Raw genomic sequence first — 21,140 nt, forward strand, 5'->3', positions numbered from 1 at the left:
GTAAACGTTACAAAAGGTAACTAACTCTGGGGTGGCTACAGAAACTGCAATTGCCTGTAGGGGGTTCTTAAAATGATCTGTGAGGAGTAAATGCTCTCCCGGACAGCTATTGCAACCCCTCCCTGGGCTCTATTGCCACTAACATCATCAGCCCGGTAAACGCAATAGCCCTGTAGTGACATTCTGTCGGATGGTTTCAGATGGGTTTCCTGCAGACATACGCAGGATGGGTTGGAATTCTTAACTAGAGCATACAGTTCCTCCTTGTGTCTGTAAATACCGTTACAGTTCCACTGTAAGGTTTTAAACATAAAATTCATGATTAATAAAAAGAGATAAAGGTATTAAAAACATATACGGTTGACTACGATCGTCGTAGTCTCGTCTTCCCCTTTCCTGGAGGATTTGTCAAGCATTTAAATTGTTTAGCTACCTCGGAGGGATCGGCGTCCATCATATCGTCTGATACAGCGTCCTCCTCGAGGTCTGATTTTTTAAAATGAGTTTTTCGTAAGAGTGTTTTGGCCTTCTTTGATGAAGGCGAGTTTTCGCCCGAAGAGTCACTCTCCGCAGTAGCCTTAGCTTTATCCTTCGTGATGCTGATACTTGTTAAGTTCTTAGGCTTGGCGGGCAGGAACACGCCTTTGCATGGCGCGCATACAGAGGGCGTGTGTGTCTGCACGGCAGCGTCCACATATTTTTTTGGCCGTCACCTGGCTATAGGATTTTCCAGAGAAAACAGGGTTCAGAGCTCTGAATTCTTTCTTGGCTTCTCCGTAAGTTATTTTCTTTGAGGTTTTTATTTCTTGTATTTTCTTTTCTTCTGCAAATATTGGGCAGGATGCTGACCACGCTGGATGGTCTCTATGGCGGTTCACACATTTTTCCTTTTCACTACAGTCTCCTTCGTGCGTCTTCAGAGAGCATCTACCACAGAGTTCCTCTCCTTTACAGTTGCCTGATGTGTGTCCATACCTTTGACAACGGAAGCATCGGATAGGCTTAGGAATATACGGTCGAACTTGGATAGCGCTGTAGCATACATAGATGGACGCGGGAAGCTTCGGAAGGGCGAAGGTGAGGACAAAGCTGTTCGTGTCCTTTAGAGTGCCGCTTCGCCTCGTTTTCAAGCGGCGGACCGATATCACCTTTTGGTCTTTCAGACCTTCTTTGATTTCCTCCTCGGTGCAGTCTGAAAGATCCCAAGATGTTACGACGCCGTCACAAGTGTTAAGTGATCGGTGGGGATCAACTTTCACTGGGACTTGGAAGAACTCTTTCACCTCAAGCAGTCTCTTTGCTTGTCTTGAATTGTTGACCTGTATGAGGAGAGAACCTGACCGCAGTCTCTTCGCTGTTTTTACATCGCCAACCAACCCCTGGATCACTTTCGCGATTACGAACGGAGACACTTTTTTCAAAGCTCCTTCTTCTATGCTGCTCATTACTACGTAAGAAGGGTAATCATTCTGTAGTACATTTTCCGTACATAGCCTTTTGCTGGGATTAGCCTCCCTAGAGGCAATGGGTGTTGGGTTTTGGATATCCATAGACATTGATTATATTCATCTCCGGGGCCCCACCCACCATGGAGTCCGACAAGGGGACGATGCACCGCGGGCCGGTGCAGAGCGCCAGGTTCCCCCGAAGATATAGACGTGCCCCTCCGAGAATGCTCTAGGCAGTGTCCCTTTGGATCACGCTCACCCTTCCTGGCGTACTCGAAAGGAGCCGCCAAGCTCCCCAGCCGCCAGGAGCCGATTGACCGGGAATGGATTAGTTCTCCCGGCCGCCCGTCTAGGAGAGTCAGGGGCCAAAGTGGAGTGTTGGGGATTCTCCCCTCCCACAGAGGAGGTCCCCTCAGCCACCAGGATCCCCGTTCCCTGCGACACGGGTCGCCACGCACGGCAAACACGTGGGTGGGCTAAGGCAGGATGGTATCGCCTTACACGGACAGTCGGGCCCACATGACTGTCCGGACGCTACCCTAGTCGTACCGGGGGTTTTTTAACGAGGTTGTCTCCTCGGTGGGCTCGGGTCCGTGGGGGCGCGGCTCCCCAAAGGAAGAGATCACCCTCTTCCCCCCTTGCGGGGATAATACTTTTGTCAACGTTTTAATTGGGATTATAAATTGACTATTATAAGTACCCCTATCTCACATTTTTTTCTGTAGGCAAGTTATATTATTATATTTCGACCTCTGTGTCACAACCAATAACTTGTCGCGTGGTGATTCACAGTTAGTATCTGCGTCAGATTTTACTGACTAATTATGATGGGCTGTTTTGACTTCACTCATCATATAACATGTGCATGAAAGAATGGATGCCATTGGGTTGCATATGTTCTAAATGTGGTCGTGGGAAAAGTTTACTGTGTCGACAAAGAATGGTATCCAAGGTATTAAAGGGTTTGCAAATTAAGTGATTCTGGTTGGAGGAAGGAAGTAGAATGGTGTGACAAGTTGCTGCAAAATGGAAATCATTCTTGTTGGTATACATTCATTTTCTAAGGGAAAATATTAGTCCAACCTTAGTCAGAAAAATTTTTGTATTCTCTGATTTATATTTGTTGTAGACTCTGAATCAAGTGGACCTCTCTCTCTTCCTCTCACTCACTCTCTCTCCCTCCGTCATATACCTGTGCCCATAAATTCAGCTAGAATTAATGAAAAAAATCAGACATATGATACATCGATCCATACAGCAACTCATAAATTACATTAGTAATAACCTTCTTCTACTCAAATATTAGTAGTTATCTTTATTATGCCATTTTCTGTTACAATGACTATCTATTCCATAGTTGCATTGGGGACTTCACTCCAGATGGATAGATTTATTAATTTATGGCGTATGAAACAGCATATAGGATGATTTACTTTTATGTATTAAAACCTTATTTTTAAAACATAGACTACATATTCGTGATACCCTCTTGAGGTGGAAATACTACATTTCCTGACGGACGTTCACGGACTTTCAGCAGAAGCCTTCATCGCCGCTCTTACACGATTTGTATCCAGAAGAGGACTTTGTAAAGACTTATTTTCGGATTGTGGAACGAGTTTTAAAGGGGCTTCGAATAGATTGGCCTCAGTGATGAAGAAAAACCTTTTGTCAAAGGATTTCCGTCAAAAGGTATCTCACTATGCTCAAGAAATCCATTACTTTTCACTTTCTACCCCCGGCGGGAAGCAGGACTTGATATCAACAACTGTATTGCAAACTCATTTGATGGAGCTGCAAACATGAGTGGTCAATAAAAGGGCGTTTCAGCCAGGCTGCAAGAGCAGATCCCACACCACATTCATACGTGGTGTTATTCCCATTCCCTAAACTTAGTTATGGTAGACACATCACAAGTTGTGACAGCTTCGATTTCGTTTTTTTTTTGTTCACTGCAGCAAACTCAAGTGTTTGTAAGGGAATCTCACATGAGACTAGATATTTATTTGGAGCAACATCCAAGTTATAGGTTGGGTGCTATTGGCGCAACTAGATGGAGATCAAAGAGTGACGCCATTTCCAAGATCTTTGGCTATTTCCATAACTGGATGAAATTGGCGGAATATGAAGGAAAACAACCTAAAACTGTGTACATAGAGTTTATCACTTTTCTTTCTATCGCGGCAAATGCCCAAGAATTCAGTTCCAAAACAAGAAATGAAGCAAACAATCTTCTTTAAGAGTTTTTGTAGTTTGAAGCAATCCTAACTGCTTTGATGTTCTTGATTATTTTCAAATCAACAATGCCTTTGTCAGACTATCTTCAAACAAAAATTTAGATTATGCACAGACTTGGAATTTGGTTTCATCAGCTCAAGACAGTCTTAAGAGAATAAGAGAAGAGTTTTCAGGCATTGTCCATGCTGCAAAAAAACTTTGCCAAGTTCATGTCAAAAAGTCTGATAAACAAAATCGAAGAAAATCCAATTTTGGATAAATATTCCAACAAAATTAGCATAAAGAGTGAATTGCCATCCAGAAGACAGTATATTCGGAAAAAATGCCAGATGAAACAAGTGATGAGGTCGTAGAAACTTCATTCAGCAGTGAGGAGAGTTTTAAAGTTAATGTGTTGTGATTGTTGACCAAATTAACGCCAGCATGGAAGCAAGGTTCTCTGAACAAAACCGAGTTTATTAAGATCTTTTATGCTTTGATCGTGTAAGATTCTCTGAGTTAAGAACAAATGGAATAGAATGGAACATGCATTGGAAAAAATATGCTCTGTGATCCTCAACATCGACAAAGGCAAGCTCCAGCAAGAACTGGAATCATTTATTGAGCAACGGCCAAGCTTTAATAAGAATTTACAAGATCACTATCAGAAGGACTCCAGTGACATTGACGTGAGTTTTAAGTTCTAAATCAGAAGATGAAGAAACAATTTGGGGTAAAAGCAACAAAAAATGCCACTCCTGTGTTAAATGCGCATACAAGATACTTTATCATTACAACGTGTACTCATTAATGTATCCGCAACTCCATAAGGCTTACAAGTTCCTTTTAACAATACCGATGACCCAAGCGAGCTGCGAACGTGCATTTTCAAAGCTGAAGCTCTTAAAATCGAGAATTCGTTCATCCATGAGCAATGAGAATTTGGAAGCTCTCCTCTTGATGCAGTCGGAACGAGAATTAGTCACAAAGATAAGCAATGAAAAAATTATAGATGAACTCTGTTTCAAAAGCAAGGAAATGAAGCGCCTGTTTTGTATTTCTACAAAGATATGTTTTATTTTTATTAATTTTATTTCATAAATCATTTGAATATGTCTCTTGTACGATTTGGATTGCATTTATGCAATCCAAATCGTACAATACCTCAATCTTACTTACAAGTTTTATCTTTTCCATTATTCAAATATATTAAATAGTGAGTTGTGTAATTTGTAACATTAATGATAAATATCTTTGAAAATATCAAATATACAATACTTAGAAAACATCCATCTGAAGTGGAAGCCAATTACACATGAGCATTTGGAGTATTTGCCATTTAAATTAGTGAACCTTCCATCACATACCCGTTGTAATAGTTACATAGCTTTTTTGAAACCATTGTTGTAAAACAATACTTACCATATTTTTTTCAAATTTTACTTACAATTAGTGAATTTCAAAACATCCCACAGCCCTAACCTCGGATCGCGCCCTTTCTTAGCTGAAGGCAGCGCCCTTTTGTGGGTCCCAGTCCGACCCTCTTCATTGTGAATCAAAATGTTCATGAGCAATCCAATTTTTACACGAAAATTCAGATTGGCTTGGTTAGAGAGGAGTGGAGGATGAGGAAATAAATATTAGAGCAAAGAAAATAAAATCTTATGTATCAGATAAGATTATGTATTTAAACAGAAAGGAGAAAAAGAACTTAACCAATTCCGGAATTTATAAGAATACCCAAGTAGCATTTATATTGCTTCAGTTATGTAGACTAGAAGAATTTTTGATTGTTCCATTTTTGAGACCCATCACATTTGTTACTTAAGTATAAAGTGAGCACTTGTTAAATGGTATTTACCTGGGAGGAATATATTTACTTGAATTCACAGCCTCTTATTTATTATGATATATAAGTAAGTGGATGGGAAAAATGGTTATATCTTATGTAATCGGTCAGAGGGAGTTATAATTATCAAATCATCGCAACACACGGATGGCCTGTGACATAACGTAAGTACTGCGATTATCCTTGGAGATATGTATTAAAATTGATCTAATGAATCACCCTATCACTGCCGTTTGTAACGTTTTTTTTGACAGTGTGGTATGCATTTTTGCACCCTAGATGTGGCACTCTAAATGGTGGTAAGTTATATTATCGGCTAAAAGAATTATTATTATTCAAATACATCACCACAAAGGATGGCCCGTGACATAACATTTATGGATTCTCTCATTTGTGGATTATTCTCACCTTCTTAGAGGTTGATTTTGGTATATTTGCCGATTTTTCTTAATTCAGAGGTATGTGTATAAGTATCCATAATTTAAGATCACTCTGAAAAATATTTTGTGAACTCAAATTTTGCTCGAACGACTACTTTGTTGTCATAAGAGATGTATTTATACATTTTTAAACGGTGATCGTAACAATGAGTAAATATTTAGACCTTTTTCAAAGTTTTGATGGAATTATTGCAACTCCAAAACTATTTGAAAACTATGCGTTCATTTAAGTTTTCACTAGGTTTAGACCCATCAGATTTGTTACTTAAGTATAAAGTGAGCACTTGTTGAAATGGAATTTACCTGGGAGTAATATATTCACTTGAATTCACAGCCTCGTATTTACTGTGATAATTAAGTTGGTGGATGGGAAAAATGGTTCTGTCATATGTAATGGGTCAGAGGGAGTTACTATTATCAAATCATCGCAACACACGGATGGCCTGTGACATAACATAAGTACTGCGAATATCCTTGGTGATATGTATTAAAATTGATCTAATGAATCATCCTATCACTACCGTTTGTAACGTTTTTTTAGACCGTGTGGTATGCATTTTTGCACCCTAGATGTGGCACTCTAAATGGTGGTAAGTTATATTATCGGCTAAAAGAATTATTATTATTATTCAAATACATCACCAAAAAGGATGGCCTGTGACATAACATTTATGGATTCTATCATCTGTGGATTATTCTCACCTTCTTAGAGGTTGATTTTGGTATATTTGCCGATTTTTCTTAATTCAAAAGATATGTCTGAGTATCCATAATTTAAGATCACTCTGAAAAATATTTTGTGAGCTCAAATTTTGCTCCAACGACTAATTTGTTGTCATAAGAGATGTATTTATACATTTTAAAACGGTGATTGTAACAATGAGTGAATATTTAGACGTTCTTCAAAGTTTTGATGGAATTATTGCAACTCCAAAACTAAATAAAAAGTATGCGTTCGTCTAAGTTTTCACTGGGATTTAACCCACCATTTCTTCATCGAAATCCTTAATTACTTCCTTTAGTATTACCTTGTTCTTTTCTAGTAAACTTTCTATTTTACACTTCCGATATTTAAGAGGAAAATGAGTGGCAAGCTCACTTTGTCGTTCGGCGTCATGGCCGCGTTTTTGGGAGGAAATTCTTCCTCAAGAAATATCATTGAGGGAGAATGTGTACTGAAAGCCGGCCTGGTTGTACTTGTCGGCGCTAAGGAGAAGAAGGAAGATGGTGTGTCCATTTTCGCCATAGTTCTTCAAACAAGTGGAATTACTAAGCCGCCTCTGCAAGTAACTGGAGAGCTGAAAGTAACCGACGACTTGGATTGAACAATTTCGAATACGACGTGCAGCTGCAAAGCAGGTTTGTCGGAACAATGTAAACACATCGGAGCAGTTTTATGGTACCTAATTTTGTGAATATTAATGTATAAACATTATTTTTACCGTAATTTGGAGTATTTAACGTGCGAGTACACAAACTGTTCGATTTCTGGGCCTGGGTTACATTTAAAACACATTCATCCATCCATCTGACCTAGAAATTTTATTTTCAACTTGTTACTGTTCAATCTTCTTTTGCTAAACAAATCCTGGTTTCACGGTAGCCGTGTGACCGTGCGGGAAAATAATACGCATAGTTTTTTTCCTGAGATCAGCATTTCAATTTATTTCAATTTCACGAATTTCATTCAGTGTTATTATTTATCCTCCCGGCAGAAATGACATAAACGACCTGGAGGAGTTGTCATCGACGGACTTAAAGTGCATCTGGGCAGGAGAAAGAAAGAATAACCTGAAGCTGGAGTACGAGGTGAAGAGGATGAAATCTTTTTGCTGTGTGAAGCAGGTAAGCTCCATCCCTGCACCATCGGCAAGCCCAGATTTACTTAAAATGGCGCATGAAATGCTCCTTAGGGCAAGTCCTGGGTCTACATTTCAGATGCGTAAGTAAGTGATCACTTCATGTAGCTGATAATTTTTTGACTGTGTATCATAGTTCTCCTGTATTTATGGTGCCTAACAGTCATGACTTTTGTGTATTAAGATGCCTATGAATTTCAGGGCAGGAAGGCTGAGGGATACCACAGGCATTGTCGACGAAGAAGGACCAAGTAATGCAATGATGTAAGTTAAACTTTCAAATGAATGTAACCCATTAGAGTATGTTCACCTACCGATGCCTAATTTTGCCAAGAAATCAGTCATGACTAGGATAAACTGTGCTGACTGGAACAGAAAAATAAGTTTCAACAAAAACCAGTTCCAACTTTTATATGTAGTTATGTGAGAACATTTAGGCATTTTCTTTGGAGACTGCTACGGAAGGAAATTGATTACTACTCATTCAAAATTAAAGATTGATTGTGCAATTAGTATGTTTTTGTTGAGCACTTTTTATAATTTACGACCTCACCATAAGAATTCTTACTTTCAGGTGTAACAGCATGGTGGAAGACATCAGTGAAGATGAAAGTTCATAATAATATATTCATATAATAAATTCAGATAATTTGTGCTTAGTGGAGCAGGAACATCAGGAGAGGTGTGAGGTGAATGAAGGTTCATTGGATGGCAGTGAATCTCAGCATGAGGTGGCTGATGTTCGTGAACTATCTGATAGTGATGTTTCAGTTTTTCTGGCCTCTGATGAAATGCCATCAGAGTCAGAGAGTGAGCCAGAGTCGGAGAGCGAAACAGAATTGGATCCAGTAGATATTCTTGACAAGCTGAGGCAATGGGCTGCTTCTGGAGTGACCCAAACCAAAGTAACAGAGGTACTTAAAATCTTAGGGGAACACAGCTGCTTTAATGGATGGCCTTCAGATGCCAGGACTCTTTTGAACACTCCTAGAGATACGCCTACTCAAAGGTTGCTGGAGGTGAATATTATCACTTTGGAGTAGAATCAAAGCTGTTGACTCACCTTGAGAGGTACCCTCAACTGAAGGAGTTGGAGATATTGAAGCTCCATTGATGCATTGATGGAGTGCCGCTAACAAAGAGTACCAATAGTCAGTTGTGGCCCATTGCTTTATCCTTTGAAGACTTTCCAAATATACCACCTTTTCTGGTTGGACTATATCATGGAACTAGTAAACCTAATTCAGCCTCAGAATATTTTAGGGAGTTCAAAGAAGAGCTCACCAAAATCATACCTTCAGGAGTAAGTTATAATGGTAGAAGGTTCTCAATAGACATAAGTGCCTATATTTTAGATACTCCTGCATTTTCCTTCGCTACCCAAACTGCAAGCCATACGGGGTATTACAGTTGCCGAAGGTGTACCACTTAGGGAGAGTTTGAAACTTCTCATGTAGTTTTCAATGATTTTGATGCAGCACTGAGGACTAATGAGAGCTTCCGTATGAGGACTCAAGCAGGGCATCATAAAGGCGGCTCTCCACTTGAAGAAATTCCAGGGACGGACATGATAAAGCATTTTCCTTATGATTACATGCACCTCACTTGCCTGGGTATCATGAGAAAAATTCTGACCTATTTCGTGATGGGGTCTCTCCTGGTAAGATTACCTAGCTCTTCCATAGAGAAAATGTGTCAATTGCTGGAATCATTGGTAAGTAGTATTCCTTCTGAATTTCCGAGGAAGCCAAGAACACTGAGGGAACTCAGTAGATGGAAGGCTACAGAGCTCAGGCAAATAATGCTTTATACTGGGCCCTATGTCTTTCACAAAAGTGTCGCTACAGATGTTTTTGTCCATTTTCTCTGCTTCCATTGTGCAATGAGATGTTATGTGAGTGACACATATTGCCAGCAAAGGAAGAGAGCTAGAAACTTAATGGCTTATTTTGTTGAAAATTTTGCCCAACTATATGGAAAGAAAAGTGTCTCTAATAATGTCCATGCCCTTATCCATTTGCACAGTGATGTGGATGCATTTGGTTTTCTGGAGAAGGTGAATGCATTCAAATTTGAAAACAGGTTCCAGTCGCTGAAGAAGTTAGTGAGGAAATGTGAGAAGCCTCTGCAGCAACTAGTTAGGCGGGAGTCTGAATTGGCCCTTGTTCCTCTCAAGTCAACTATTTGCCCCAAAAATGCAATATTAAGAAATGCTGAAAGGTTGCCTGCGGGAATGAGTTTGCCAGCATACTCCAAGTGTGTCATCCATGAAGTTAGTATTGGGTCAAAGGCACCAAATAATTGTGCCATCCTTCAGGATGGCTCTATTGTAATTGTCAATTGCATCGCAACAAGGGAAAATGTGATCCATATCTATGGAAAGAAATTCAAAAATATTAGCAACTTTTATGAATCCCCTCAAAATCAAGCAATGTTGGCATATACATTGCATCAGATTTAGCTCGTCCGAGCATGTTGCCATTGACTGCCATTAGAGGCAAGGGAATCATTCTTCCTTCCTCTAAGGACTAAAGATGGAGAACAGGAGTTCTATGTTTCAGAAATAATCCATTCTGTAGGATTGTAGTAAGTTGATTATGTCGTACAGTAATAATTAACTGTTGACATTGGGAATCTTAATGATAACTAATATACTATCTTGTTACAGAATGGCCTGGAAGATAGTGGACTTCGGGAGCATGGTTGGAAGTGGCGTTTGCAAGGTGAAGTCCAATGACCACCCGAGAACAAAGGCGACGACTGTTGTACCTGAGAAGTGGCTGTTCACCAACGAGGGTAAATTTTTTTGTTACTGGCCTCCCAAGTTCTGCCAGCAAGTCAGCACCCTGGTCAAAAAAATGACCCAGCCTCAAAAGGACTGGGAAGTTTGGCGTGTGACTCATGCATCTGCAGAGACTTAGTAAGTGACGTCCATTTTAATATCTTTTTGTACCATGCTCCTTTTCTTATGTGAAATTATCGTGTAGTACAAAATTATGATAAAAACCTTTGATGTTTCTTTTTCACCATTTAGATGACTACGATTTTGCCAGGGAGGTACTGCAGGGCATATCTGAAGTTACAGATGTGGATGAATTCATTGGGAAAAGGAAGGAAATGAAGTATGGTAAGGGGGAGCGGATGAGGAAGAAGAAAGTTCGGGACTTTGAAGATGATGTGATTACTCAAGCGAGACCACTGCTTCCCGCAATACCGGATGATTCAAGTGAAGACGGTAATTTTAATTGAACTTTCAAGTTTGAAATGAGTAAAAATTAAAACTGTTTCGTTGTTCATATTTTGCTTCCTTTGTAGACATGGCAGTACAATTATCCCAATGTGTAAGTTGGGAGAATGAAGGTGGTTCCAGGTGTGGAAATGGTATGGAGAATTCGTTATGACATGCTTTTACTTTTTGCACCAGTCTAAATACTTATTTTCACATATTTTTCATTCATATTGTATTAACTGATTTTCCGATAGGTGGCAGAAGTACATCATGTCACACGTCAGCAAGAGAAACCTCTTACCGCGATGCTCAGTGTGAGTGTATCAAGGTTTAAATTTTGAATGATTCAATGATGATAATTTTGGAATATCACTTTTTCTAATTGTCTATTGGTTCATAAAACTAATTTAAGTATTCTCTTGCTCTAGGTCAGACCATGGCATTGAAAAAATGTGATTCTAACGAGCTTAAGGAGCTCAGTGATAAATTTGACAAGATGCTTAACATCATGCAAACATTAGATAAGAAAATGACGAAAATATGTTCTCAGGAGGTTGACAAGCACCTTGGCAGGCTTTGTTCCAAGGTCATGAGCTTGGAGGTTTCCCAGAAGGAAATAGTGGAAAAAATTAAGAGTGGATTCACAGAGGTTTTAGCGGAAAAACCCTCCAAGGAGGCTGTGGACCTTCCATTTAATTTACCGTTTGGTAATTACGCTGATTTTTGCGAGGGAATGGCAGTGGTGAGGCAGCCTGATATAATGGAGAAACTGGTGAGTTTAAATCAAATATTTATGTATTCTGTCTGTTTTCTTCATTGTAACCCTTGCACTAATTGTTATTTTTACCTTTTCATAGCATCAAGATATGAGCAGGGTTGGTGGGAAGGACGAGACTGCCATAGTAAATGCAATTCTATCGAAATTAATTACTAACAGTTTTGCAGCCCAATGTAATTGGAAAGGGCAAAGGAGCGGGAAGTACATGTTGGAATCTTCTCCGTTGCTGATGATAGTGCATGGTAAGATCTGCTAGTTGATACTAAACCCTAAAGTAGCAACATTCCTTATTTGTCTGTCCTATGCAAACTAAAGTCTTTGACTCATTATTCATAACCATTGCCTACATGTTGGTATCTGAGAAGTCATTTTTAACAAGAAATTTCCAAATGCACAAAATAAACATGACATGCTGAACATTTCATGAGCTGTTTGCATTTTCATAAGAATTTATGCATTTTCTGTGGTAATTATTCCAACTTATGTCTGTTGACCCTGCATGATTAAAGGTGAATCTGATTGTGGATGGGTTACTTCCTAGGGTGGACAGTTTTCTTCCATTAAGGTTTCATATTAAGGAATTAATATAACTTATCACCATAAATGAATGTACATGCGTTAAACAAAGATTGGTAGCATAGCTCATTTACATTGTCTTCATTTTTTTACTTATTATTTTCTACTTACTTTTTACTTGCATTACCTTCTGGGAGGTCATTGAATCACCTTGAATTTAAATTGTTAGTTAAAGCTACGTGTGTAACAGTGAAATGATTTCTTTTATCCCATTTCTCAGCCTACTCAGCATTTATCATGTTGTTTAATGATTATTTGATCTCTTTGAGAAAATGTTTGAAATATTTTTTTGTTTGTTTTTAGGGGGAGCTATTCGCAATGTGGGCTTTGCCAGCATAACTGAGGAGACGGTGAAGGATAGAATCCAGAAGTGGCTCAAGCAAGCGGGTCGTAGACGTATGGATGTATTTCCTGACGAATTATTTTATGCCGAGGAACCTTCTGTGTCAATAAACGAAAATGTTTGAACTAATGTGTTGCCTTTCCTTATTACCTGTTTAGTATAAGTAGTCTTATCGTATGTTTAATGGTGTGGAACTGTTGGTTTGTTAATTTTGATCTTTTAGCAAGCTTTGTTATTTACCTGTTTATTTGGTATAGTTAAGTTAGGGATAGTTAATATTATTATTATACATTATTATATCATTTGGTTGCTAACTGACTAGGATTGAATTGATCATGCAAGAGGGCTTCATTTTTGTTAATATTATTCATACCAATGCAGTAAGGTGGTGTTTTTTTAGGGCGTTTTCCTTTTTCATCTACCATTGGCAGCTGTACTAATGACTGCAATGTAGGTCATGGGTAAATTGATAGCAATAGTTTGTGAATAGCAGGAAAATGTCTGTCACTTAGTAATTTTTGGCTGGAAGATGAGTTGATTGAATTATACGGTACAAGGGCCAATTTGTAGGCGATGTTGTTTTGTGGGGTCCGTATATGGGTTTCTTATCAATTGGAATTGCAAATATCGGCTGCCTCGTTAAATAAGCTGCCTATTAAATGACATCAAGTCTCCATAGTAGGTGGCGATCCCAGGCGTGCTCGTTTCCGCATTTGAATTTGCCGCCGATTACGAGGTTACTGCCATCTTCCGGTCATTCAGTAAACTATTTCAAGAAGGCTTTCCCCTGGTGGCGAATGGAGTAACTACAACGGTCCCCCAATTGGTTTCCTTGTGCATACACGTGTATTATCCGGTTTGTGGCGGACATAAGACCATAAATACACGAGATTTATTCCAGTTGTACTCGGGTAATAACGGTTTTTACACGAGATAAAACGCGTGTAAATCACGGCCTTTATGCCACTTTGCGACCGTTCGTGCTGTATGGGATAACATTTCTATTCACCTGTTCGGTCATCAATGAAATAAGACATAGGTTTTATCCGTTACTTGAATATCATAATATATGACAGTTCTTTATAGTAATAGTGTCATAGTGAAAATTTTGTGCTATTTTCTGGTTAGATATGATTATATCCAGTTTTAAGTGTCATTAAAGAACTCACCCTGCATCTGTGGCTGACTCATTCCAATATTATTGTCTTGTGCATGAAGCCTAATAGAGAACAAGTAATTGTCGCCTCGGATTTTACCCTGGGGGCAGTTCTTCAACAACAAACTGACAAAGGCTGGAAACCAATGGGTTTCTTTTCTAAAAAACTCCATGGCTCAGAGAAGAATTATAGCCCATATGATAGATAACTATTGGCCATTTACCGAGGGGTTCGCTACTTCAAACACATGTTCGAAGGGCGAACTTCCAAGATATCGACGGACCACAAGCCTTACATGGAATGGCATTTATGCATTCCATCAAAAATCTGATAAATGTTTACCCCAGCAATTCCGCTACCTTGACTTAATAGGCCAATTTTCAACAGATATCGGTCACGTACCGGGGGCCAACAATGTTGTAGCGGACGCCTTGTCCCGTATTGAGGAAGTCACTGGTGCTACTGATTTTGAGGCACTAGGCCGTTCCCAGGAGACTGGCGAGGAACTGGCCTCCCTTCTTAACTCCCAGACAGCTTTAATCTTCAAGAAAGTGCCAATCCCCGGGTGCAGTGTGCAATTAATGTGTGATACATCAACATCAAACGTTCGACCATATGTCACACCAGCTTTCCATCGCCAAGCATTCAATTCAATCCATAACCTTGCACACCCTGGAGTGAGAGCAACCACCAAATTAGTCTCGTTTTGTGTGGCCATCAATAAACAAAGATTGCCGTCAGTGGGCTCGTTGGTGCATCCCCTGCCAGCGATCCAAAATAACACGGTACGTCTCCTCGCCCCTTTCTGATTTTTTTAATATAGCAATTTGCAATATGTTGTCATAGGTTGCTATGATATTTTTTCCGTTTTTTTAAACAGTTTTATTTAGCTTATTGTTGTTGGATGAAAGTTACATTGTGGTTGATATAAAAAGTGTATGGTGTGTTGTGTTTCTCTCCTAATTAAAACTTCACTATCTGAACTAAAGGACTCTAAGAATACATATTTTTCACTGTTCCAAGGAGATTTGAGCATGTTCAAATTGATCTGATTGGTCCCCTCCCCATATGCCGTGGTTACCGCTACTGCCTCACATGTGTAGACCACTTTACACAGTAGCCTGAGGCCATTCCTGTGGAGGGCATCTCCACCGAAACCGTGGCACGTGCTTTCCTTAGGGATTGGTTGTCACGCTTCGGCATACATCAGCGAATCACTACAGCTACTACTTCCACCGCCATTTAAAATCTGCCATCCGCTGCCACAACACATAGCAATGTTCGGATGTACTGCCGGCAATCCTTTTTCGTCTCCGATCTGCCTTGACTTGATAATGGCACGGGATCCTGTGGGACTGTTAGAATAAATAGAAAAGGTATGCCAGCATTTCCAGGAATGTGCAAGCCAGGAGACTACCATGTAAAAAGTTCGGAACAATTGTTAGCTCTCAAATGGCACCATAAGCACGATGTGACTATGATAACAACGGCTCACCAAGGGAAACTGGTTGCAAGCGACAATAGAGCTTGGAGTAATAATAAATTTATGAAAAACCTGACGGAGTTCTAGACAATACAAAAAACATGAGATTGGTAGACAAGTCGGACATGCAAATCAGTTAGTTGGAATGTATTAGGAAATCAGTCAAATGGTAAAAGAAAATAGTACGAAGACTTCCGCGGTGCGCTGGTAATGTAGGCTGCATTTTCCGGGTTTCACCGCGTCGTGATTGTGTTGGAGACAACAGTTTCCCCTGCATTCCGGCAGGCTTCTTCAGGTCGAAGTGCTTATGCCAAGCAGACTTTCTGGTGCCTCAAAGGCGCATGAAAAAAATTGTTCCGGTAGCCAATGGCCGCCACTACCAATGTTGTCACAAAAATAATTAAAATAAAAATGACGGATTTTGGCGTGGCTTGTGTAGCGTAATGTTTGCGTGAAGAAGAAGCTTAAGAACTAGATGACTGTTTGAAAATTTGAACAACAAGAACTACGAAAATAATTAAAAACAATAACAGTGTGACGTTACGTCGTAAAATCTGGTTGATTTTTCACGTAAGTCCAGACAAGGGAAATACTCCAACCGTCGGTCACATGCTGGATCAGGGTAAGACTCCACAAACAAGAAAAACAGCTCACAAGAAAAAGGTAGCCAAAAACAATTTACGAGTTATTACCGTACGATATCTATTCAAAGTAGAGTATTCAAAAAATCAGAAGTATTACAGAAAACAATGATAGTAAATTCATGATCCCAAGGAAACATTACCAGCAGAAAATTGCTCTAAAAATCTCATGGCTCACAAGACATGTGACTCCCAGCAGGTCTCGACCAGAAAGAGGGCTTGCCTATGCAAGGCGAGACAGCATTTGAGGGGAGGGCTTCTTCCAGGGAGTGGAGGGGTAGCCAGGCGAATTCAACAACCGCCCACTGATGCGTCACTGCCCCTGCAGAAACGGCCGCTCCACAAAACACCATTCCCTGGTTTTGAGACAACAGCCAGCACCCAGAATTTTCCCCTCAACTTCTGGGTTGAGACATCAGAGGAATCGTTCATTGGAACACATGGAGGGGAAGGAGATACTGGGGTGAGGTGTTGGAGGGAGAGAGAGTTTGTGATAGGACAATGGTAAAACTTCTCACTCCAAGTGCAATACTAAGGCCTTAGCACCGATTTCCCCTAGCTTGCCAAGGAGAAGTATTTCTCCGCAGTAGTCCTATATAAGTCTTGCATTGCAGGTAGGCTGGTTCGGAGGCTGGTTCGGAGGCTGCTTCGGAGGCTGTTTCAGAGACTGTTTCCAGAGACAGGATTTTCCAGAGACAGGATTTTGCGAGACAGGGCACTTTGCTACAGGGACCCTTTGCGCAAAAAATCCTTTGCGCGAAAAAACCTTAGCGCGAAAAGTTCTTGGCGGGAGAAGTTCTGCGGATAAGTTCGGAGGAAGTTCGAGGAATTTCTGGGGGGGGGAGGGGTACCAGAAATTTTTGGGGGGGGGCAACACTTAAAAAATGCCACATCCTCTGTGGGAAAATGACCACAAAAATTGCTTGAACTTGGGGACCAAGACACATCCACCAAGAACTGATTAATGCCTAGAAAACTTATCGAGGCATCACAGGTCCACTGGTTTTCACTGGATGAACCCCCACTGTTTAACCCCCCATGGAATTTACAAAAAACCATTATTCAGTGGTTAGAATTGAACTGAATATTGAAAAGTTTATTGATTGAGGTAACAGTTTTCAAGAAATATCACTCAAAAATAATTTTGAGAAGAAAAATACATTTTTATCACTCAGTAAAAAAAATAATTTCAAGAGTGATGTTTGGAATTCAACAGAATTCATAAGTGAGTAACATGGCATAATTACAAGAGTGAGACAAGAAATATTGCTGATAGATATAGAGTAAATTAATTAGTATTACATAGCAAGAAAATGAAATTAATAATCAATATGTCATAATGTGATGCTTGTTTCGGTGAACAGTGAATCAAAATTACAAATAATTACCATCAGCAACTAGAAGGAACTGGGAAGATTTTTATTGGTATAACACCAGGATATCTTTACCAAACTCAAATGTTCCTTCTCTCATCAGAGATATTTTGTGGGTTTTTTTTTTTTAAAACCAAGTAAAGCAATACAATAACCAACCACTTAGTAAATGGGCAAGATTGGGTTGGTGAAGCAGTTGGGTTCATGGGAACCCTGGGTTGTCCCATTAGTTGGGTACAACCACCTTATCAAAAAACAACGATTCACAAAAATGGGTTTTAACTTCTACCCAAAATTCATATTGCAACCCAAGAGAAAGTTAGGGTCGACCAACAAAATATATACCCCATATTATATAATCATTAAGTACAAGTTTATTAAAAAATACGGTTATTCACTAAATAATTATTAGTTATCAAAATACCAGCAAAAATATTCAGCATAATATGTGTCTCACTTAATTAATATACATTGGCATTAGTATTTCTCCGTTTAAACCCTCCATGTTTGTAAATATTATCAGTCCATAATTAATTATCAATAAAGAATCCTCCAAAATTCAACAAGATTTACATAAATGACAATAGATTGCACTAAATTCCTCGATTTTCCAATAATTATTAATATTTACAAGGCATATGGTATTCATGTCAGCTATTGAACAAGTACTGACTAAATTTAATCAAGATGTGTATATATATCTCTCAGTATTAATTAAACAAGTCAAAAAAGAATCATAGGCGATGCTAACAAAATGAGAACTGCATATTGCATCAACAAAAGAAATCACTCTAAATTTCACTCTTCAATTAACAATAGAAATGAGAGCTACATGCTGGTTGCGACAAGATGAAAGTTCATACTTGTCGGGCGATGAAGGTCGCAACTCAACGCCAAAGCCACACTAAAACACAGTAGGCAGTCTTAAGATCAGCTGATCAATTCAATCACTCAGCCATCGATAGAATATTGAACACTGCAAAATCACGACACTTATCACTGTCCAGAATTGTGAGAATGTCCATAAAGTCTTGGTGGAGGAAAGGTGACACAAAACACAATTGAATCTTAATAACTGGGGCCACCTCCACAGCTTATCTGGAAACGAGCCATCTCGGGGATTTCCCCCCAAGTTAATCTCCCGTCCTCTCCCTCCAAGCACCCATAATTCCTCCACCTTACCCCATCTCACAATCACAGAAGACCAACACTAAATTACATGAGTGAATTAAGCAGATGAGAATAAGCAAGTACAATACAATATTTCAGAACAATTTCAATTACAAGCATAGAAATAGACTTATTATTCATTAATCAAAACAATATTATTAGGAATCAATAGAAATACAACACCGAAATCAAGCATCAAATAGTATTTGAGAGAGCAAACATTAGCATTCATTGAAAAAAATAAAAAAAAATAATAAAAAAAAAATCAATGATATTTCTCTCCTTTTAATTACTGGAATTACCAATGCCATCATGATATGCCTTTAAATGAGAAACATGACAAATTTTCTCTTTCCCAGGAGAAACTTCCAGAATAACTGTTACAGGAGAGAGAGATACTTTTTAAGGACGAAAGGTCCATTCCACAGAGGTTCCAGTTTTGCCATTTTCTGTTCACCTTTAGAACTGACAGGATGGTTTTTGCAGAGAACAAGATCTCCCACACAGAAAGTGATTTGGGAGTGAGATTTATTATAGGATTCTTTATACCTATTTCTGGCCTTTTTTAAATTAGCAATAACATGATTCAGGAAGACTTATCTGTCACTATCGCTGAGATCATTCTCGAATAAAGATTTTGGAATGTCCCACTGATTAATTGAAGGATGCTTTAGTTCTCTGCCGAAAATTATTTTGGCAGGAGAATAACCACTGCTCTCATGAGAGGCAGTGTTCAAGGCAAAATTTAAGTCAGCAAGCATAGAGTCCCACATATGGTGAGCATTATTGCACAAAATAGCAAGTGCAGATTTTAGATTTCTATGCAATCTCTCTACCTGATTAGAACAGGGATAGTATGGAGAAACAAAAATTTGCTTAACCCCCAGTTGCAAACACATCTCCTTAACGGCATGAGATTTGAAAACTTGTGCATTATCAGAAACCAAATATTTTGGAAAACCGAATTTTGGAAACACTCTTTGAGTGAGTATTGAAACAACCGAACCGGCCGTAGCCTTGCGAACTGGCTCAAGAAAACAAAACTTAGAAAATCCATCAATAAGAGAAAGTACATATTGGTGTCCACCTTTAGTCAGAGGTAAAGGACCCACAAAGTCAATATAAAGTCTTTCCCAAACTTCAGAAGGATTGTGCGACGATAGCATGCCAGGAGGTGGAGCATTTCTGGGTTTACAAGTTTGACACAGATGGCATTTTCTGACCATGTCATAAACCTCTCTTTTCATATCCTTCCACCAAAAGTGTCTGCTAATCTTATCATAAGTTTTAGCCATGCCCAAGTGAGCAGACATACTAGAGCAGTGAAAATATTGAAAAATCATAGGCCTCAAGACCGTAGGCAAAACAGCTCTTCCTCGCTTAATTTTAGAATTCCCATAACATAATAGCTGTCCCTTCAGAAAATAGTTTTTGTCGTTCAAGGAATTATTATTAATCTGATTGAAAATATCCTTTAGAACGAGATCAGTTTCTTGGTGTTTTCGAATGTCGACAAATGACAAAGGCAATTTATGTAACACACAAGAATAAGGAACAGCTGACTCCTTATGAGTGTTAGATTCCACATCTAAATGACTATTTGTAGATGAGGATGGCTCAATGCGAGAAAGACAATCTGCGACAGAATTAGATGCTCCTCGAACATGATGCACAGTGAATTTATAAGAGGATAATTTAAGAACCATCCTGCCTAGTTTGCCCAACTGCTTAGGATGAGAGAAAAGCCATGTCAAGGCACCATTATCAGTGTACAAGTGAAATGGTTTTACTTGTAAGTAAACACTGAATTTTTGAATTCCAAAATGAATTGCGTGACACTCCAATTCATAAGAAGAAAATTTACGTTCATGTTCCAAGAGTGCCTTACTAGCGAAAGCCACAGGGACAAAATCACCATTTACTTTGTGATTCAAAACGGCACCAACCGCCAAATTACTGGCATCGACAAATAAATGAAATTCCTCGTCAAATCGAGGGAAAGATAACACTGGTGGATTGGTGAGAGCTTTCTTCAACTGGCAGAAAGCCTCATTTTCAACGGCTGTCCATTGAAAAGGAACATTTTTACGTTTCAAGCGATTCAGTGGCATAGAAATTTCAGAATACCTTGGAATAAACTTGCAGTAAAACCCACAAAGTCCAATGAATCTGGCCACTTCCTTCACATTTCTGGGAACTGGGAATTGTTCAATTGGTCTCACTCTCTCAGGATCAACTTGCAAGGTTCCATTTGTGATGAGATGGCCCAGAAAAGTGAGTGATTCCACACCAAGCTTAACCTTGTCCTCGCACACCGTCAAACCGGCACTGCGTAGTTTGTTGAGGACAGCATTAACATGAGATACATGGTCTTCAGCAGACTTGGAATAGATACACAAGTCATCAATATATGGATAGACACATGAATATTTCAAATCGCCCAATACTTCATTAATGAGACGAGTGAATATTTGAGGAGAATTTACAAAACCAAATGGCAATCTATTATACTGGTACACTCCGAACGGCGTCACAAAAGCAGTTAATTTCTTAGAATTCTCAGATAATGGTATTTGA

At 39.3% G+C, this 21,140-nt stretch overlaps 2 protein-coding genes across 2 annotated transcripts; one reads left to right on the top strand and one right to left on the bottom strand.

Moving 5' to 3' along the window:
• Nucleotides 1-617: 617 nt before the first annotated feature.
• Nucleotides 618-1,445, bottom strand: LOC124167139. The gene has a single exon (XM_046544938.1). The coding sequence runs from the start codon at nt 1,443-1,445 to the stop codon at nt 618-620; it is 828 nt and encodes a 275-aa protein (XP_046400894.1).
• A 7,870-nt stretch (nt 1,446-9,315) lies between these two features.
• Nucleotides 9,316-12,868, top strand: LOC124166843. The gene is made up of 8 exons (XM_046544542.1): nt 9,316-10,399; nt 10,482-10,733; nt 10,848-11,048; nt 11,129-11,194; nt 11,297-11,356; nt 11,471-11,814; nt 11,900-12,062; nt 12,700-12,868. The coding sequence occupies exons 2-8, from the start codon at nt 10,715-10,717 to the stop codon at nt 12,861-12,863; spliced, it is 1,017 nt and encodes a 338-aa protein (XP_046400498.1). The 5' UTR covers nt 9,316-10,399; nt 10,482-10,714; the 3' UTR covers nt 12,864-12,868.
• The last annotated feature ends 8,272 nt before the right edge of the window (nt 12,869-21,140 follow it).

This window comes from Ischnura elegans, chromosome 10 (genome assembly GCF_921293095.1).
Source record: "Ischnura elegans chromosome 10, ioIscEleg1.1, whole genome shotgun sequence".
Classification (NCBI taxonomy): domain Eukaryota; kingdom Metazoa; phylum Arthropoda; class Insecta; order Odonata; family Coenagrionidae; genus Ischnura; species Ischnura elegans.